Raw genomic sequence first — 18941 nt, 5'->3', positions numbered from 1 at the left:
CCGTCATGCTCTCGGCCCAGCGCTACGTCAGCAAAAGAACCGAATGATGGCGGTGTCCATAGGAAAGCGCTCGACTGCTGCTACCTCCTTATTAATATCATTTTTAATATTTCATACGTCTAATGCGGATATTCCTGCAGCAGTTGCAGAATCGGCGGAGGCTCCTCACCGGCGCTTTGAATATAAATATAGTTTCAAAGGACCGTATCTTACTCAAAGTGACGGCACTATTCCTTTTTGGGTCCATACTGGAAGTAAGTTATCATTAAAAAGCTTTTTGGTGGTTAGTGGTTTCTTTCTGCGGTTATTAACATTGTTATATTATAAAGTTGCAGGGACTGGATTATTGTATAACCATGGTAATGTAGCTCGTTATACTTTCAAGAAATTCTCTGCAAATTAAAAAATATATATGCCAAATCTCACCTTTTTTGCATATTTTGAATTTTGCATTAATATTATCTAAGTGTTGGCTTCACTGGGAATTAAATCCAGGGAACGATCGTGGGTTGTTGTCGAAGAATATGTATAAATTGCATGCTGCAATAAATGTTGAAATATTTGTTGCAGCATGCAATTAAATATTGTTTTGTTGGATTTTTTTCTTATTTTGATTTGAAGAAAAATAGTCTAGTGTTCAGCTGTTTGTTATTGTATCTTATATGATGAATAAAATAAAGCTTCGAAGTTCGTGATTTCCTTTCGTTATCAACCTGATAAAGTCTGTAGTTCATCTTACTGCTTATGCCTGCTTATTCAAACCGAGCAAAAAGGTAAATCGCACCTTGGGTACGGTGAATATTTGTGATATCATGAATATAGGTATGCTTGGATTTCTCAATGAAGCACTGATTGAGACAGTTGCTAAACATAACTGTTATCAAAGTAGCCAGACCTATCTTGCTGGCATATAATATCAATATGAAATGGTACAAAGACAGTTCCAACAACCAGTACAAAGGGCATTGGAGCAGCGTGCTCAGATCTTCCTTTTGCTTGACCATTATTTTATCTTTTAGTTTTGCTGTAAACATAAGAGCAAACAATTAGATGAATTTTCACTCTTTCACATTAATGTTGAAATGTTAGAAAATGGCCTGTTTTAATCTAGGTTTATTTTTAAAGGTGTTTTTTTTTTGTGTATTTAAAATTATTTTAAATAAAGTTTTCGTTCTCAGTTTTTTAAATTAATATACTTTACAATGAATCGGAACCTACACATCTTTTGATTGAAGCTACCTGCTTTGAAAATGATTTGTAGTCAAACTGTAAAAAAAGGTACTGTATATACAGGAGTTGCTAATGGAGCAGAGAAAAATAAAAGTCATTTTTATTTGTAAATTTAAACAATAGTCATAAATACTTTTGCATTCCAGATGCCATTCCCAGTGCTGATCAGGTTAGAATCACAACATCTTTGAGAAGCCAGAGGGGATCGGTATGGACAAAAAATACGGTGAACTTTGCTAACTGGGAAGCGGAAGTGACATTCAGGGTGTCTGGACGGGGCAGGATGGGAGCAGATGGACTGGTGAGTGGAGGCTGTGGTGATTGGTACCCTTTGATGGTCGTGTCAGACTTGACCTACATTACTGGGCTCTTCCCACAGGCTATCTGGTTCACGGAAGGACAGGGCCTTGAGGGACCCGTCTATGGTGCTGCTGATTCTTGGAACGGAGTTGGAATTTTCTTTGACTCCTTTGACAATGATGGAAAGGTATGTGATGTGTCATATGCTGGTAGAAAACTGGTGTGGGGTGTTTTAAGCACGCTTACTACAAAGATCATTAAATGTACTAAAAACCAAAGGGATCATGCCAAGTGCGAGTAATTCTGCAATGGCTGGTGTCTGATTCTGAATTTGTTACCGTGATAGAAGAAGGGGGGTGGTGATGATGGGGGGGGGGGGGGAGGGATAGGTGGATAGGCACACCAAATTATATGCACATGGTAAACCTGGAACAGGTGGACTACAAGCTTCTCCTTACAGGCATGGAGATGGAGCCCAAATTTTGCAGTAACACTGGCCCAGCACTGACTAAATACTCAGGTGCTTCTCCAGCTAACCAGCTAAATAACTGTGTAGCTGTGTCCAGATAACATACGAAATTAAATGCTATCCTGCATGAGTAGTTGAGTTTGTACAGTAATATTGCTTTAAAGCAATTTAAAAAAAAAAAACTTAATTGAGACAAGTTTCTTGGATTTGTTGACATAGGCCCTGTTCACACCCGGTATTAACATGCATCCTGGGTGATCTGATCACAAGCAGGTAACGCGAAATACACCCAACATTAACATGCATCCTGGGTGATCTGATCACAAGCAGGTAACGCGAAATACACCCAACATTGACATGCATCCTGGGTGATCTGATCACAAGCAGGTAACGCGAAATACACCCAACATTGACATGCATCTTGACCAACCGGTTGTAATCGGATTTCACTTTGCCGCAACTTATTTAAATAAGCACCTAAATCACTTCTGTATGCAAAATCTGCCGAACATTAAAAGTAGTAGAAGCAGCAATCAAAAGCTGTTGGCCTATTTCAGTGTAAACAAACCGCCTAAGATGTTTGTCTGGAATGCCATAATACTGAAAAATAAATAATTAAATATATCTATATGTAAATAAATGGCTGAAAAAATTATTTTAATAATGAATGTCCTTTTATTTTAAAATCATTCCATAAAAGGTTTTATATTTTATAACGTTTGTCGTCTGTGTATAATCTTTAAATTGCATTTTGTAATTACATTGTGATTTTTATTGGACAGTCATTTTAAAATATTATTTCACATAATGCAAATGTGATTACTTAAATTATTTAAACTGTATTCCACAATAAAGTTCAACTTTTCATGTTGCAGACAGCTTTGACATATGGAAGTTTCATGAAAGCGCGCACTAAATATATGATCTGTGCAAATTCCAAAACATCTTCAATAAATCAGTTCTTACACAATTTATTTTTCCCAAATTTGCACGTAACATTAGTGATGCGCACTTTAACAAAGTTTCCATGCGAATTAGTTGCGACAGTCTGATGTTAAACCAGCTTCCCAGCAGATTCAGACTTAATCTTTGTTTTTGTAGGGAAGAAGACGTGTTGTTCACAATGCAGTTTACTAAAGTGGCCCATTCTTCACTGACAGACGTTTTGACATAAATTATGCAGTATGTCTAATACTACTTGCGTGTTTAATGAGTGCGTACATGCTTCCACTCACAGGAGGACATCAGTTGAGTAGGTGATCTTTCAATGCGGCCCAGGACTCATTCGCGTTCACACTGCTGTAAGAATCTCGCCATATGCGGCTTGAATGTGGTCTGAGCGATCGGATCTCAATGCATCGTCAATGCATTTTGGGTGCATTCATACCTGTAATTAGCGCTGTCCAGTTGTGATCGGATCACCCAGGACGCATGTTGACACCAGGTGTGAGCAGGGTCTTAACCCGTTAATACACAGTATCCAACTAGAGATTTACAAACATTTCTTTGTCTGGTTCCTATTGTAAAACGGGGAGCTTTGTACTGTTCTTTTCGGAGAGACGCAGTAGAATTCTGTGTAGAATGCACAGAACAGTTCCTGTGAAGTCTTGTGGGTGTGGTCACCACATATTTAACAATACAACATTGACATAATGGTTGATTTTTGCGTTATGTGCCTTATAGTTATGAATTGTTACGTTTTTAAAAATTTCAGCAATATCAAGTTTAATTTCCAAAAGATCATATAATCAAGAAGTTGAAGGCTTTTAAGTTAATTTTAGTTTACAATATGTAAACAGTAATATAAGAAAGTAAGCTATTTTTAACTCATTTGGCTTGAATAAAAAAAAAAAAACTTGCTATCTCGTTAGAAAAATTGCAGTTGTATCACAGGTGTCTGGTGGTAAGCTTGTAACTGGTCACTATTGCAGTGATCTTTTTATTCATTTTTTTTCTTTCAGAAAAACAACCCTGCAATTATCGTTGTTGGAAACAATGGTAAATTCATGTACGACCACCCCAAGTAAGTTAACTTTTTAATCTCTAACTTTTATCTGCAAGTGTTTTACTAGTTAAGAAAACTTTGCCTAATGGATAAGTTAAGTGAATTCCATGAATTCTGTTTTGTCTGCTCAGGCCATAACTTTAGGGTGTATGTGTTTTCTATGGTATTCTTTGCATTTTTTCAAAATTTTCTTGTACATGAACAGTGATGGAACAACTCAAGGTCTTGGATCATGCTTAAGGGACTTCCGAAATAAACCCTACCCGGTCAGAGCAAAAATCACGTACTACAAGATGTCATTGACTGTAAGTAATTTCAGTATTTTATAAAGTACACAGGAGTAAATGGAATGTTGTTCTTTTTTATTAAGCGATTTTTATATTAGATACTGGGTGACATGATTATGAGCATTCATATTGTAATCGATTTGAATATTGTATCGTGGTATAGTTTAAAAACTTGTTTTCTTGCGTAATCAATGCTTATAATGTACTTTTTTATTTTTTACACAAATTCCGTCAAGGTATGAGTCTGTTGCTGGCATAATTTTACGTTATACCTGTCATATGCTCCATAACTGTTAGGAAAACAATGGTCGTCATAATTATAAAAACCATCTTGAGACCATTTTTAGGGCATGTCATCCAGCCCTAGTTAAACCCTTTCCCTGGAAAGAACAGTGAGGCAGTCAGAGAAAAAAACCTAGCAACAAAATATAGTGAAGGTGTTATCTATTGTTACGCGCTACGAGACAAAATTTTAGATTTCACTTTGCAATCCATTCAATTTGTCACCATTGTTTTGTTTTGTTCTGAATCTGTTTAAGGGTAATTATAAGGGAATTTTAAGCAAAAATTGGGCAATTGAGGTGAAGAAACAACGACAGGAATTTTATTGTGAAAATCGATATCGTTTCATATGAAAAATGTATCATGATAAAATATTTCGCCATACCACCCAGTCCTAGTTTGTGTGTTATGCTGTCTTTATTGATTGCTTGAATTAATAGCTGTCACTTCCTTCCCTCCCCCTCCCCCACCCCCACCCCCACCCCAATAGGTTTTGATCAATAATGGCTTCACCCCTGACAGGGATGACTTTGAATTGTGCACCAAAATTGACGACATGGTCATTCCACAAGAAGGGTATTTTGGAATCTCTGCAGCCACTGGCGGACTTGCAGGTGACTTCAAAATTTCTTCATACACTTCCTGGGTATCAGTCTGCTTATGTCTTTGCAGGTTTAGGAATCTGTTTATCAGATATTAAAATGAATTTGTATTGCAGATGATCACGATGTTCTTTCGTTCCTGTTGTTCAGACTAACAGAACCTGGGCAACAACCGGTATGTATTCTTGATGCAAAAGCTTGGAGTTGCTGCGATTTCAGTCCATCCAGCATATTTTACTAGAGGTTAACTCTTTTCAAACCTTCATTGATACAATTATCGCATAAAAGATAAAGTATTTTACGAATCTATCCTTACTTCACCTGTTGTCAGGGGTACCACAAATTTTTTTAGGACCTCTGTCACCCAGGGGGCCTTGTAATCATCCTAACACCTCCCCCCCTGTCTCTTTACAGGGCCCCCACCAGACATTAACTGTTATGGGGCTAATTGGCTGAACTGAAACACTGATTGCTACCAAAAGTTTCTGATTTCCCCCTGCTTTGTTCTAAAGGCTCCACCTGATGTTGAGATTCCAAAAGAAGAAAAGGATAAATATCAAGCTGAGTTTGAGAACTTTCAGCAGGAGCTGGACAAGAAGAAAGAAGAGTTTCAGAAAGAGCACCCAGGCGTCCAGGGAGAACCAGGTTACTTGGATTATTTATTTCAAGCCCTTCATTTCATTCTCATAAATACATTTTTGTATATGTAAATTATATGTATGCAAGTATTACATCTTAGTAACTATTTATGCTTTTCAAGCTGTACCTGATTTTAGTGTGATACACTGCATTCAGAAAGTATTCAGACCCCTTCAGTTCTTTCACATTTTATGTTGTAGCCTTATGCTAAAATCATTTAAATTAATTTTTTCCCTCAGTACTGTCTCAATAATCTAAAATTGCAGCTTTGAGAGTTCCTAAAAGCACAGTTGCCTCCATAATACTTGAATTGAAATACTTAGGAACAACCAAGACACTTCCTAGAGCTGGCTGCCCAGCCAAACTGTGTAGTTAGAAGGGCCTTAGTAAGAGAGGTGACCAAGAACCTGATGATCAGTCTTGCTGAGCTCCAGAGAACCTGTGTGGAGATGGGAGAAATTTCCAGAAGGAATGCAACACTCCACCAGTCTAGACCCAGTAATAGCCTCTACGGCTGCAGGATATTAGATCTCGATATAATTGTGATTGTATGCCGCATGCGCAATAATCACACTGGCTGGCTGCCCAGCCAAACTGTGTAGTTAGAAGGGCCTTAGTAAGAGAGGTGACCAAGAACCTGATGATCAGTCTTGCTGAGCTCCAGAGAACCTGTGTGGAGATGGGAGAAATTTCCAGAAGGAATGCAACACTCCACCAGTCTAGACCCAGTAATAGCCTCTACGGCTGCAGGATATTAGATCTCGATATAATTGTGATTGTATGCCGCATGCGCAATAATCACACTGGCTTTAGATGCTGATGTATACTTATACCCACAATTTGGTAAGCAGATATGTAGTATGCTTAAAATATTAGTAATCAGTATAAATTAGGCATATTCTTCTGTTAGATAAACATGTCCAACTTGAAACTGCAAAAGTGCAGCCACACCACCATGTCTATTTACCTTGTTGAGCTGTTCCTTTCTTCACCGCCACTTCAGTGCTTATTGCTTCCATGATTTACCAAAATAGTAGCGTGTGGCATTCTCTGCTTTAATAAACAGAATTTATATAGGTTACTAACTTATGGGTGTGACAATACACATCTCATTAATATTGTAAGCGTACTACTAAACTGTGTACCAAATTGTGGGCGTAAATAAATGTCCAAATACTACCGAAAACCTGGCGTCCGAAGAGATTTTGCCTGTCATTTAAAGCCCTAGTGATTATTACGCATGCGCCATACACAATCGTGATTATATTGAGATCTGATATCATACAGTCCTAATAGCCTCAGTAAAAGACAAATGAAATTCCATGTGCAGTTTGCAAAAAGGCACCAAAAGAACTCTCAGACTGCGAGTAACAAGATTGAAATGTTAGTCCTCAGTTCTAAGCATCGTGTCTGAAGGCGCTCGATACCATCCCAGTGGTGAAGCACGGCGATGACAGCATCGTGCTGTCATTCAGTGGCAGGGACTGGGAAACAAGTCAGGGTTGAGGGAAAGTTGAATGGAGATATCCTTAACAAAAACCTGCTGCAAAACACTCTAAACCTCAGACTGAGCTAAAGGTTTATCTTCGAACAGGACAATGACCCTAATCACAAAGCAGAGACAATGCAGGAGTGGTTTAGGGACAATTCTGTGAATGTCCTTGATTGGCCCAGCCAGAGTCCAGGCTTCAACCCTGTAACAATGCATTCTGTTATAACGCCACATTGTGTCATAGTTCAACAAATGGTAACAAATTTCCAATTGATAAATTTCTGTAAATTTATGTACATTTTCAGGGGTACATTTCTCAAACGCTTTGTGACGCTAAGTAGTTCTTTATCTCACACTTAAGCTAATTTATTGAGTGTTTCTCAAAACCCTTTGTAACTAACGTAGTTTGTAACCTCATTTGTAAATTAACAACTGATCTGACCCATTCATTATTTTTTTTGTTGTTCTTTATTTGAACTTTTGCTTGTTATTCCATCGCAGACACACAAGTCGCCCAAAATGGATCACAAAAACACGCCATGCCATTTTTTGGACAATGTGATGATGATGACAATTTAATGTTTCAAAAAATTATGATGTAGGCAATAAATCTGTCACATTCTGTTGAGTTATTACATAATCTGGTGTTACAAACCCAATTGAACATTTCTGGAGTAACCTGAAACTAGTTGTCCACTTAGTCTCCGTCCAAAATAACAGAGCTTGAGAGGATTAGGAGAGAAAAATGATAGAAAATCCTGAAATCCAGGTGTGCAAAACTTGTCGCGTCATACCCACAAGACTCAAGGCCATAATTATTGCAAAGGGTGTTCCTACTAAGTACTGTGTAAAGGGTCTGAATCCTTGTGTCATTATGATGTTTCAATTTTTATTTTGAATACATTTGCAAAAAATGTTCCAATCCTGCTTTTGCTTCGTCAGCATGTGGTATATTGTATGCAGATTGATGAGGGGAAAACCTGAATCTAAATGATTTTAGCATAAGACTGTGTAATCTGAGTATTTTCTGAATGCACTGTATTTTCAAGGCAGTTCTGACTGGTTTGCCAGGAATTGAATATCCATAGATGTGCATGTCTTGTGTCGTCCTGTTTTTCTTGTTAGTGGAGGAAATGTATGAAAGTGTAAACGACCGTGAGATCCGGCAAGTGTTTGAAGGTCAGAATCGGATTCACCTGGAGATTAAACAGCTTCACCGCCAGTTGGCCATGATTCTTGATGAGCAGCGTCGTTACGTCACCGTAGTGACCGACGAGATAGCTAAGCGGGGAGTCCATGCTCAGTCTGGTCAGGTGAGGTCCCAGAGTCCTGTAGCTGGTCATCTGGCTATGCACGAAACCGGTTATGTATACTTGCTCTGAGCAGTGGCCATTTCTTGCCCTTAGTTTAAAAATGCTAAAAACAACTTTCCATTTCCTCTGCCCTTGTTCAAGTCTTTTTGGTGGATGCTGTGGTTTTTAATGAATCATGCATCACATAAAGACTTTTCAGTAGTCAACGGACCGCATATACAACGGTGGTCCATATGATTATTACCGATGTGAAAAATTTGTCGCCTATAGTGATGTCATAGCCATCATAGTGCGACGCATTACTCAGGTGTTTGTGGTGATACTGGTGTAAAGAAACCCATTGTGCCCCCGGTAGTGTAAAAGTACAGTACATGCAATAATGTACAGTACATAATATTTAATAATAATCAGTTGTGTTTTTGGTTTATGTATTTACTATGTGTCATTATTTAGACTATACCATATAGGCTAAGTGTGTCGTAATTTAGGCTGTATCATCTAGTTGTGTGTAGGTGCACTCTATGATGTTTTCACAAGGAGAAATCACCTAACGTTGTATTTATTTGTATTTAAGTATAAGCATCTAACAATAATTTCCAGGTTCCTAATCAAGATATTGATAACATCATCAACAAGCAGGAGGAGGTGCTGAGAAATCTGAATGAGCTGAGGTAAGAAGCTCGATCTGGCTTCCATCCTGCGGAACAAACATTCAGATTTTTTTTGCATAGTTCACAATGTGTTATTCTAACTTGTAAGACCAAGAATTGAGTTTTTTGAGAACAACCTGCATCATTCATTCTGTATCATTCTAATTTAAGGCAGCACCTTTTAGGTAAATATATTTTCTATGATATAATGAAACCATTTAAATACTAACAATTGTATTATGTATATCATTTTCCACTATATATGTTATAGTTTTTAAAAATACTTTTACATTTTTGATCATATTTAATATGTTCATTGTATATTCACCATTATTATGTTTTCAATATAGATAGATAGATAGATAGATGCCTTATTGTCATTGTAAACGCAATGAGATTTAGTTCGGAACGCGCAAGCAGATGCACAGTATGTTTACAATTAAATAGGTTCGAGGCATAAGTAGAATGGGAGAGTATGTACAGTCAATATATATATTATGTGTGTGTATAGTATGTGTGTGTGTGTGTGTGTGTGTGTATATACATACATTGATGGGAAGGGTTCCTTGATTATTTTTCCAGCTTTGCCAATTGATTCATTCATTTTTATTGATAAATTCTCTTGAATCAGTGAATATTGAGTTACAGGATCACAATGCCCACTTGTACTTCATGTCAGCTTGGTTTTAAGTGTAAGTGTGACTTCAGTTATGTTTTTATCAATGATGTTTCCTAGTCTAGAGTCATAGATGGTTTTATGTAGTCTTATAGACTCATTTGATGTGCATAGATAATTCTGTTGAATAGCAGTTCGGGAATATCTTAGAATCTATATATGTAAGTACATTAGCGTTGCCCAAAGCGACATTGCTGCCTCCAGTGTTCAATAACTATATTACAAAGACTTTGCAAGAACCCGACAGGAGAGCAAGTCAAAGATACCACGAGGACTAGGTTTCGACAGGAGTATAAAAGTACAATGTAATGTAACATGAGGTACTTTGGCCAATTGAATTCCAGACATGCTGTTGCATTTCAAATCTGCACAATCTGGTATCCCTGCCATTAAAGAGTTGTGATAGTCTAGTAACAAGGAGACCGGTGTATGGAGGAGAAGCAAAGCTGCATATTGTGACAAATAAGTCCCTATTTTCCGATGTTATGTAGGAGCAATCTACAACACTGGGAGATGGCCGCTGTGTAGTCAACAAAGAACAGTTGGTCATCTTTTACCCCTGGGTACCTATCAGGCCTTGATGGAGAAGATGTGAATTATCCATTCTTATGTCATAGTGAATGTTAGGTCTAGCAAGGAAGACAAAAAGCTCTCTTAGAATGGTTTCAGTGGAGTAACATTCCCTCAACCAGGTTCTTTCAGGAGGGCAGGTAGAGTTGGATACTATCAGTTTAGTAGTGGTACAAAAAGCCATGTGACTGGATGTTGGGACCCAGAGAGGTTGCTAACAGGGACAAGGCAAGGGGGGCCAACAAATGGACCTTGAGTCCAGTTGATACCTGATGTGACTTAGACGTTCTGCAAACTGGAATGATCTACCTCAGGGTTTCTCAATTTCAGTCCTTGAGGGCCAGAATCCAGTACATTTAGCAGATTTTCCAGTTGAAACACACCTACTAAACCTGATTGGCTAGTTAAGATGTGATTTAAGATCTGCAAATTTTGTTGGATCCTGCACCCCCAGGACCGGCATTTGGAAACCTTGACCTACCTCCTTAGGTACTCAATAGGTGGCCCACAGGGCTTTATTTTGTGGCCCACAGTATGATTGGTCCTGAATATATTGTTATTATTGTATAGCCTAACAATCATCGTTAAGTTGCGTGACATTCTCTACCTCATGACAACAGTAAGGTTATTGACAGAATGCTGACCTCACAATGCTTCTCTTGATACAAAGCTAGACAGCTAGCAAAAGAATCTTAAAAGTAATGCAAGACTTTTTTTTTTTTTTTACTGAAAAATCAATTTAGTTATGTTCATTACCGTACATGACTGTTACGAAAGTATAGATCTAGGTATTATTTATGTATAATCTATTCACATTGCACATAACACTAACAATGTTACCTCAATTAGTGCACTTTCACAAACATTTTTTATATGATTGGAACTTAACATTATACAGCTTTTAATATGACATTATTTCACAACCAAATATACTAAATTTTATCAGCAGCATCCCCATGCTTGGCAAATTTTGTCCTCAATCCTTCCGCATACGCCCCAGTATTACTCGTGGTTGAAATGCTGCCCCCTAGGCCTCTGAAATGGAGTACCCTGGGTGAACCTCATTGGTTAAACCATCTTAGTTGAAAGAGGGTAGTCAGAAAGATCTGGGGTGCATTTCCTAGTAACGATGACTCTTGGTATCTTACAAAGACTCTAAAGATATATCTTAAGAAAGGTATTTATTTTCTTGCATCTGTTTCATAACCAACCTCTTAAGAGATTGTTTAAGGGACAGCTTCTTAAGAGCAACCTTAATAGGTGCCAGAACACCTGATCGATTGACATCGAGAATTGATTATTCCCTCCATGCAGTAACTGCTTGACTGCCATATGAAAGTGGTGTTCTTTATAAATGTAACATAGCAGGAATCCTTCAAAAGATTGAATTAATCAGAACTGGGGGGGGACTAAAAATACAATACTTAATTAGCAAATTTAATTATCTAACTGTAAATTTGATTTTCGCTGGCTGGGTGCAGGAACCCGCCTCCCCAGATTGTAGTATTGTAAGTTTTTTTTTTTTTTTTGTTCCATAGAAGACCTGCGTGCACTAATATATGTGCATGTCATTGATATAGGGACGAGCAATGGATCAATGAAAGAGAAGTTGTTACTGTATTAGCATATGATAATATTCTATGTGCTTCATTACACTAAGAACTCTTCCTGGGTGATTTTTTTGGGGAAAATATATTAGACAAATATGTAAATGAACCTGCACTTTAAACTCTTATTAACCTCATGAACTAAAGTTTTGATATACTGTGGCTTTGGCACATTTAGAGCAGCGTGTGCATTTCAGTGGCGTCGGAAACAGGGGGAAGGCATCTACCCCAACATCGGGAGAACACCCCCTTCTTTTTCAATTGATAAATAAATACTTAATGAACGGCGCATTCCTTATCTTTCATTATGAATCCACAGAGGTCAATTTGCTGCACGTTCAGAACACAAGCCTAACCAAGAACCTAACCAAGATTGTAGTCATGTATTAGACAAAATCGTTTTATTTGGATCATTTATTTTTTAGTTAAGCAATGTTTGGTTATGAAATGATGTTAACGATGTTAGTCTTATTTTAAATGAGCGGTATGAGCCTACAGCAGCGATGAGATAGCTAAAAGAAGCTCACACCAACCTTACGAAAGTATATCTTACAGAGGGTAAACTTAACTAAGAATATTTCAGGAGAAACAACTTACAAACAATATAACATTAAGAAGATTTCTGGAAATGCAGACTTTACAGACTCTCCCCTAAATACGACTGGGTTCTGTTCCGAAAGGCAGGCTGTATGTTGAAATGGACGTATGTTGGGTTAGGAGAGTAATACTGACTTTTAGGTGTGAGAATGACACTGTGATGGTCACTTGCATTGCAGCATTTTCCCGTGACAACTATCATACAAAATGCATTACCTAGTGTAGTGCTGAGGTTATTTTTTTGCATACGTTTGTTTTTTAAAATGTTTTCGGTTGTATGTGTGAGTCATCATAAGTCCCATAGGCTATAAATTGGCATCAATCTGTACTGTATTGAAGGCTGCAGAAATGTCTGTTAGGATGAGATGTGGCTCTTTCAACTCTCAGGATACCCACAGTCAGGAGGGAAGTCTGGATTGCCCAGTCTTAATAGATTGTCCAGTCTTAATAGATTGCCCATTCTTAATAGGTTTCCCAGTCTTAATAGATTGCCCAGCACTGAAGTTAAACTGGATTTTCTGCATTAAAAAAAAAAAAAAATCAGTCGATTGAGAAGAGCACCATCAAGAGTTTTAGATATAAATTAGACGAGCGACTGGTCTGTGGTGATAACATTTTGTGACTGACCGTTATATAGTTGTTAGAGAGTCATATCGAAGAATGATTTTTTTCAGCACAGTTAGTGTGATTTTGAGTAAAATATTGTGAAATAAGTTTACCTGCCCAATGACTAACTTTGATAAAGTTGGCAAAAGTATTTCTCTTTCATCTTTTCCGTTTGTATTTAACAAGTGTTCCATGTCCTTTTCGCTATGTTACATAATTTTCACATTAAAAATCAATTGCTGTACAGGGACTCTTGAATTACAGGGAGTTTTCTTTCAAGCTTATGTTACATAAACAAATCATTCTAACGCTGACATTTCTCCCCCTCCCCATTACATCACCATGTTACAGTCACCACCCTGCTGTGGGTTTGCATCCCTAATGAGGGAAATCTAGTTCATCTTTGTTCTTTCCTGTACATCTTTGATTTGCTTTTTTTCTTGGGTGGCACAGCCGTAGGAAAATGTCAAACCACTGGTCACATTTGGCTAAGGACATTGTTGTATTTATGTTGGACTTCATTCATACTCAGTATGTTCAGTATTTCACTTACTTGACCATGTTGTTAATTTAAAGGAAAGAATTTCAGAATATTATATATATATAAGATGTATTTAATGTAATGAATCTTATACCGTTTTTTGTTAGAATATTTATTCATGACTGAAAATATACAGCATTTGTCTCATTTCTCTATATGATCAAGGCATACAGTACCTCTATTATTCTACTAGTTTTCCAGGTTTACCTTTAGTAAGTAGTCAAAATGATTAAACATAATCAGTTGAAAAAGAATTCTCCACTGTTGATATGAAATACACAAAACATTTGTTATGATTTCTTGTAATTTTTATTAAGATTATGACCAAATACTTTACATAAGTCAGCGGATTTAACATCATCATCATCATCCTCACATCTCAGGCCTTCATGATTACTGCTCCTCAACCAGGGTTTGATTCTCTAAGTAGGTCATTGCTCCTCTTTGAAGATTAGATTTGTGGTTTAATACATGCTCACTTTTTATAGGAGATTTATTTCTAGCAATTTGTTTCTTTGTTAGTGGGGTGGAGGGGATGATTTTGTTTCTATGACATGCATCATGGAGAGTGTGTAATAAATGACTAACGCCATGTGGTAAAGATTGGATGAAATGGCATGCCTCTTGGAATTCTGTACTCTTCAAGGATTAGTCTCCATTTTTTTTAAATGTCCTTAATATGGCAGAAAACTTGCCGTCATATAATTGTTTTGTTGTTGCATTTCCCCAAAGTTGGTCAGTTTTGTTTATCTTTTCTTAAGTCATGTTTAATTTCTCAATAAATTATTTCTCCCACTTAAATAAAAATACTAGAGACTTTAAGTAAATCAAACCAAACCACCCATCTTCCAGCCACTTAATGTGGTCACGGTTGTGGGGAAACCCTGGAGCCTGACAGAGGGTATACCCTCGCTGGGATGCCGGTCCATAAGAAAACGCACACGCGTGTATACATTCACATTCGTTCACTATGAACACTTCAGACATGACAGTAAGCCTAACCGCATGGGAAATGGAGAGGACCTGCGAACTCTCCAGTCGGAGCAGAGGCCGGATTCAAACCCCCGACTATGGAAGGGTGCGAGAACAGTGCTACTCACTGAGCCCCCAAGCCACCCTAACTCAAGTACGACATTAATACTGACTAACGAGCACATCAGAGCAATGTTCTGCGACGAGAATACCTGTTTGATCATCTATTAATGCTATTAATATTGCTTCTTTAAATACTTTTCCTTAAACTTTTAACTGCTCTGTGATAATATATAATTACTGTGTGACTTTGTGTAAATCGAATTTTCCTTAGGTAGTCCCTAAAAGGACATACTCAAAGATTGTTCAGTATTCACAAGGGTATGTATGTGTATTTGCTGTAGTTCATTATTTCAGGTTTGTTAACATGATTCATTTAGTTATTTCTCTGGCATGTCATGTTTAACCAATATGATATTGCAAGAATTTCTGAAGTTCACTGTGAATCTTGATTGACTTTTGAGGAAAATAAAAGCAAAACAGTCACTGTAGATAAGTATATAAATCTTTCAAAGCAAATGTCATGTTTGCCTGGCCCTGGTGATTGTGATAAGGTTAGAGATTAAAGTGCTTGAAAAATGTTTCACTAATCTGTAAATCTGAGGGGAATAAGAGTTTTTCCGATAAATAGGTAAATTTATGTGGGTAAACGTCTGAAAAAAGGATTTGAGTCATTTAATTTAGCAGTCATGACTATTTTGGTAACTTTTTTTTCTTCTCTATTATAAATATGAGTTATATTTTTTTTCTGGGACCATTGGAAAGGAGATCAAAAGATTAAATTGAAACAAATCACTTTAATGCAAAGATTCAAAACTGATTGGGTAAGTTGAAATATCCCAGTCATTTTCCCCACTGGCTTCTACTGCCTTTTTTGCTGTGATTATCCACCAGAAGATCTGCACTAGTGAACAGTCTGGCTTACAGCAGTTCCCTTGGGAACTCTATGCCAGCTTGGGGTTTGAGAAGCAATCTATTAAGATTTTACAGCTTTGCTTTGTTTACATTGCCAAACAATTCAGTTCTTTGTTCAGAAATATGATAAAGTATAGTATTAGCTAACATTATCAAGAGCTGAACAAAGGACTGATGCAATTAATCACAGCCAGAAAGCTCTTTAATCTTGTATTTTAAAGGGTTAAGTTTTCATTTGTGCATAGGTTAAAAACACTGTTTCACTCTCTTGTCCGTGAATTATGGCAGTTAATATAATACTCATTATTTTGACTTATTGTTATTGATTATCTTGGTAATTGATTTGATCAAGTGATCAGCCAGTCAACTTGTCATTTAGTTGGGCCAAAACAGGGTTTAAAAAAAAACATTTATTAAAAAAAATCTTTGAGGTTTTTAAATCACAGTTGTAATAAAAAAATGTACACAGTGTACAGTGTGAAATGGCACAGAAACAAAGAGCCATATTTCACTTTCACACACAGCTGTATTTTATACTGTATACAGTATTTTGATGGTGTTTTCAAAAGCAACACTGTTTTGACATTTTTAAATCTTGGTGATAAAATTCTGGTTCTGGTTGCCAAGATTTCAAAATGACAAATTGTACCGTATTGCTATAAATACTGTCCAAGGCTTATATTTGGGTTTTCCTTATGCTTGTCTGGTGGAATATCACTACAGTATGTATGCAGAATATGTCAGTGTCCGTGCAGCACACGGAGAAGTAAAGTATGAACTAGGCTAAGCATACAAACATTGCTAGATGGTGAGGTCATTATACACAATTTATGTAGCTAACCACAATACACCCAATTAATAACAGAATATGTTTTCAACTTTTATTGCCGATTATTATTAATGTCATCGATTAGTTGTTCCAGCCCTACTACTGAAACCTGTATTGTTGGCAGTACTGTATCACTAAATTACCAGTGAGCTTTCACTTTATATATTTCTGAGTATTATAATACTACTTTTTTTTTTTTTAAGTTTGTTGATTATATATGATTATATCAATAACTATTACTTGTGTAGAAGTACAGGGATCACTTAGATTCTTTAGATAACATTGTGCTGTTCTAACAAAGTATTTCATTTCAGGAGCTCATTTTATGAGTCTGTGAGACAAATTGGCTCCGCCCAGCACCAGGGGAATGCAGCTGGAACCTACGAGGCTGTCCAGCACTTTAATGACATCAAGGAGCACCTGCACGTGGTCAAAAGAAACATCGACCACCTGATCCAGCGCAATGTGGTTAGACCCCACACACTTTTGTTGTGACAATGTAGTCTGCCCATCCTGTAGATGTTTGGTTTAGTTTCTTTTTACTTTGTAAGCTGTTGCATGGTAGATTAATGTTTGTTTTATTGATTTGTTACTGGTAGCTGAAGAACATCTGTTAAGGTAATGTCGATCATTATATTTATTTCCTTTCAGAACCCAAGTGAAAAGGTGAACTGCCCTGAACTACCACCTTTGCCCTCTTGTCTGTCAACGATTCATTTCCTGGTCTTTGTGACCTTTCAGTCAGTCCTCTTCATCGGATACATCGTCTACAGGTGAGGGTAGCATAGACCCAATGTTACAGAAATCTCACATGTTTAAACTTCTATTGTCCCCCTCAGTTATATGACAAGTAGGGTTATTTTTACTTTAAGTAAAATGAGTCTGTCTATCGCCAGGTTTTCAGATTCTGAACTTTTCAAATCACAGGATCATGGTTTCATTTTATAAAGTTATCAGAGTTGTGTGTTTACTCAAATAAAATTACTAGCAAAATGAACGCATGATTTTAAAGTATTTCCCTCCTTTTTTGTTTTAGAAGTCAACAAGAAGCAGCTGCCAAAAAATTCTTTTGATGAAACTTTTCACAATGGAAAGAATAATGATCTGTAAATGAGGGAATTTATAGCATCTTAATTTGTCCGGTTACTTTCAAATTATAAATTATTGTACAGGTCATGAATGAATGCTTGCTTTAATTGTGTGTGTGGAAATTATGATCAAAAATTTGTAAACATAAATGTACTGTATTACACGTATACAATTTGCATCTTGGTAGGGGTTATTGAAAAGTATTAAAATTACTGTTGACCACTGTCTTTTTATGTTTTGTAAAGCTCTGAAAGTAATATATCAAATTCTGAATTTGCAATGGAAAACGAAAATAGAGGCCCTGAATGTATGTTCAAGTGTTAAAATTAAATTCCAGAATAAAATATTTTTTTCTCAAAGAAAAAAACAAAACTGCACAACTGCAAATTTGTTTCTACTTTGTTTTTTTATTTTATTTTGCCCATAATTCTGTCCAGTTTTATGTTTGTAACCTTTTGTCTGAGTGCAAAAATTAAAAAGTGCAGTACTTTTTAATTATTGTAATTTTGTTTTTCCACTTACCATTAAATTAGTTTTGCAAGAGTTTTGCTTCTACATTTGGCAAGTTAGAGATGTTTTTTTTTTTCCCTATGTAACATAATCACTGCCCCTCCGCCCATTTTCACTGTAGCGTCCAGCTGCATTTTCATACTGTAACTTAAGAATGTTTCCTGTTGTCTGATTTATTGAGGTTTTTCGACTTACCATTGGTATTACTTAATGGAATTATTTTAGTGAAACATGAAGAAAACTCCTGAAGTGTCTTCTGTGTTTTCATGTCTCACGTCAGTTAAATGAAACTGTTGTATGCAAAGGTACATCTCTGGAATTAGTATTTGTTGATTTGTGTACTACCCTACTCAAATTTCTTATTTTGGTTCAGTTCATACAAAAGTCATAAGGATCATTTTTTGCCTCTACAGTATTTTGTCCTGTGTGAAGAGTCCATTTTCCTTAGTTATTTTTGTCCGGCATCTTTAGGAAAGACCTTCATGAGCATCCATCTTTCACGAGGCTCTCATCTCCTCATATTCCTCACCTAAGAGAGGTTGCCTTTTTTTTTTTTTTTTTAAGGGTTCCAGTGCATGTGGAAGGACTGTCACAAAACATAGCTGGGTTTACAGGGGGAAAAAAAATGTTGCTTTGCAATCTCCCGTCAAACACATGCTTTGATATCCCGTTTGCTGAAACAACTACAGATTGTAGGGAT

General features: G+C 36.8%; 1 protein-coding gene across 1 annotated transcript; it reads left to right on the top strand.

Annotated features, from left to right (window-relative positions):
- The first annotated feature begins 2 nt into the window (after nucleotides 1-2).
- Nucleotides 3-18274, top strand: lman1 (lectin, mannose-binding, 1). The gene is made up of 13 exons (XM_023828711.2): nucleotides 3-254; nucleotides 1377-1531; nucleotides 1610-1717; nucleotides 3961-4022; nucleotides 4210-4309; nucleotides 5064-5187; nucleotides 5292-5350; nucleotides 5688-5820; nucleotides 8432-8619; nucleotides 9220-9290; nucleotides 16957-17110; nucleotides 17294-17415; nucleotides 17679-18274. The coding sequence occupies exons 1-13, from the start codon at nucleotides 44-46 to the stop codon at nucleotides 17713-17715; spliced, it is 1524 nt and encodes a 507-aa protein (XP_023684479.2). The 5' UTR covers nucleotides 3-43; the 3' UTR covers nucleotides 17716-18274.
- Nucleotides 18275-18941: the final 667 nt, after the last annotated feature.

The sequence above is a fragment of the Paramormyrops kingsleyae genome, chromosome 7, assembly GCF_048594095.1.
Source record: "Paramormyrops kingsleyae isolate MSU_618 chromosome 7, PKINGS_0.4, whole genome shotgun sequence".
Lineage (NCBI taxonomy): Eukaryota > Metazoa > Chordata > Actinopteri > Osteoglossiformes > Mormyridae > Paramormyrops > Paramormyrops kingsleyae.
This window is presented reverse-complemented; position numbering and strand designations above follow the sequence as displayed.

Bases quoted from the DNA above. Each gene is read 5' to 3' on its own strand.
- lman1 (XM_023828711.2), top strand. From the start codon at position 44: ATGATGGCGGTGTCCATAGGAAAGCGCTCGACTGCTGCTACCTCCTTA. The intron at 1,532-1,609 runs GTGAGTGGAGGC...CTCTTCCCACAG, and splicing joins GGATGGGAGCAGATGGACTG to GCTATCTGGTTCACGGAAGG. The intron at 5,188-5,291 runs GTGACTTCAAAA...TTTGTATTGCAG, and splicing joins AGCCACTGGCGGACTTGCAG to ATGATCACGATGTTCTTTCG.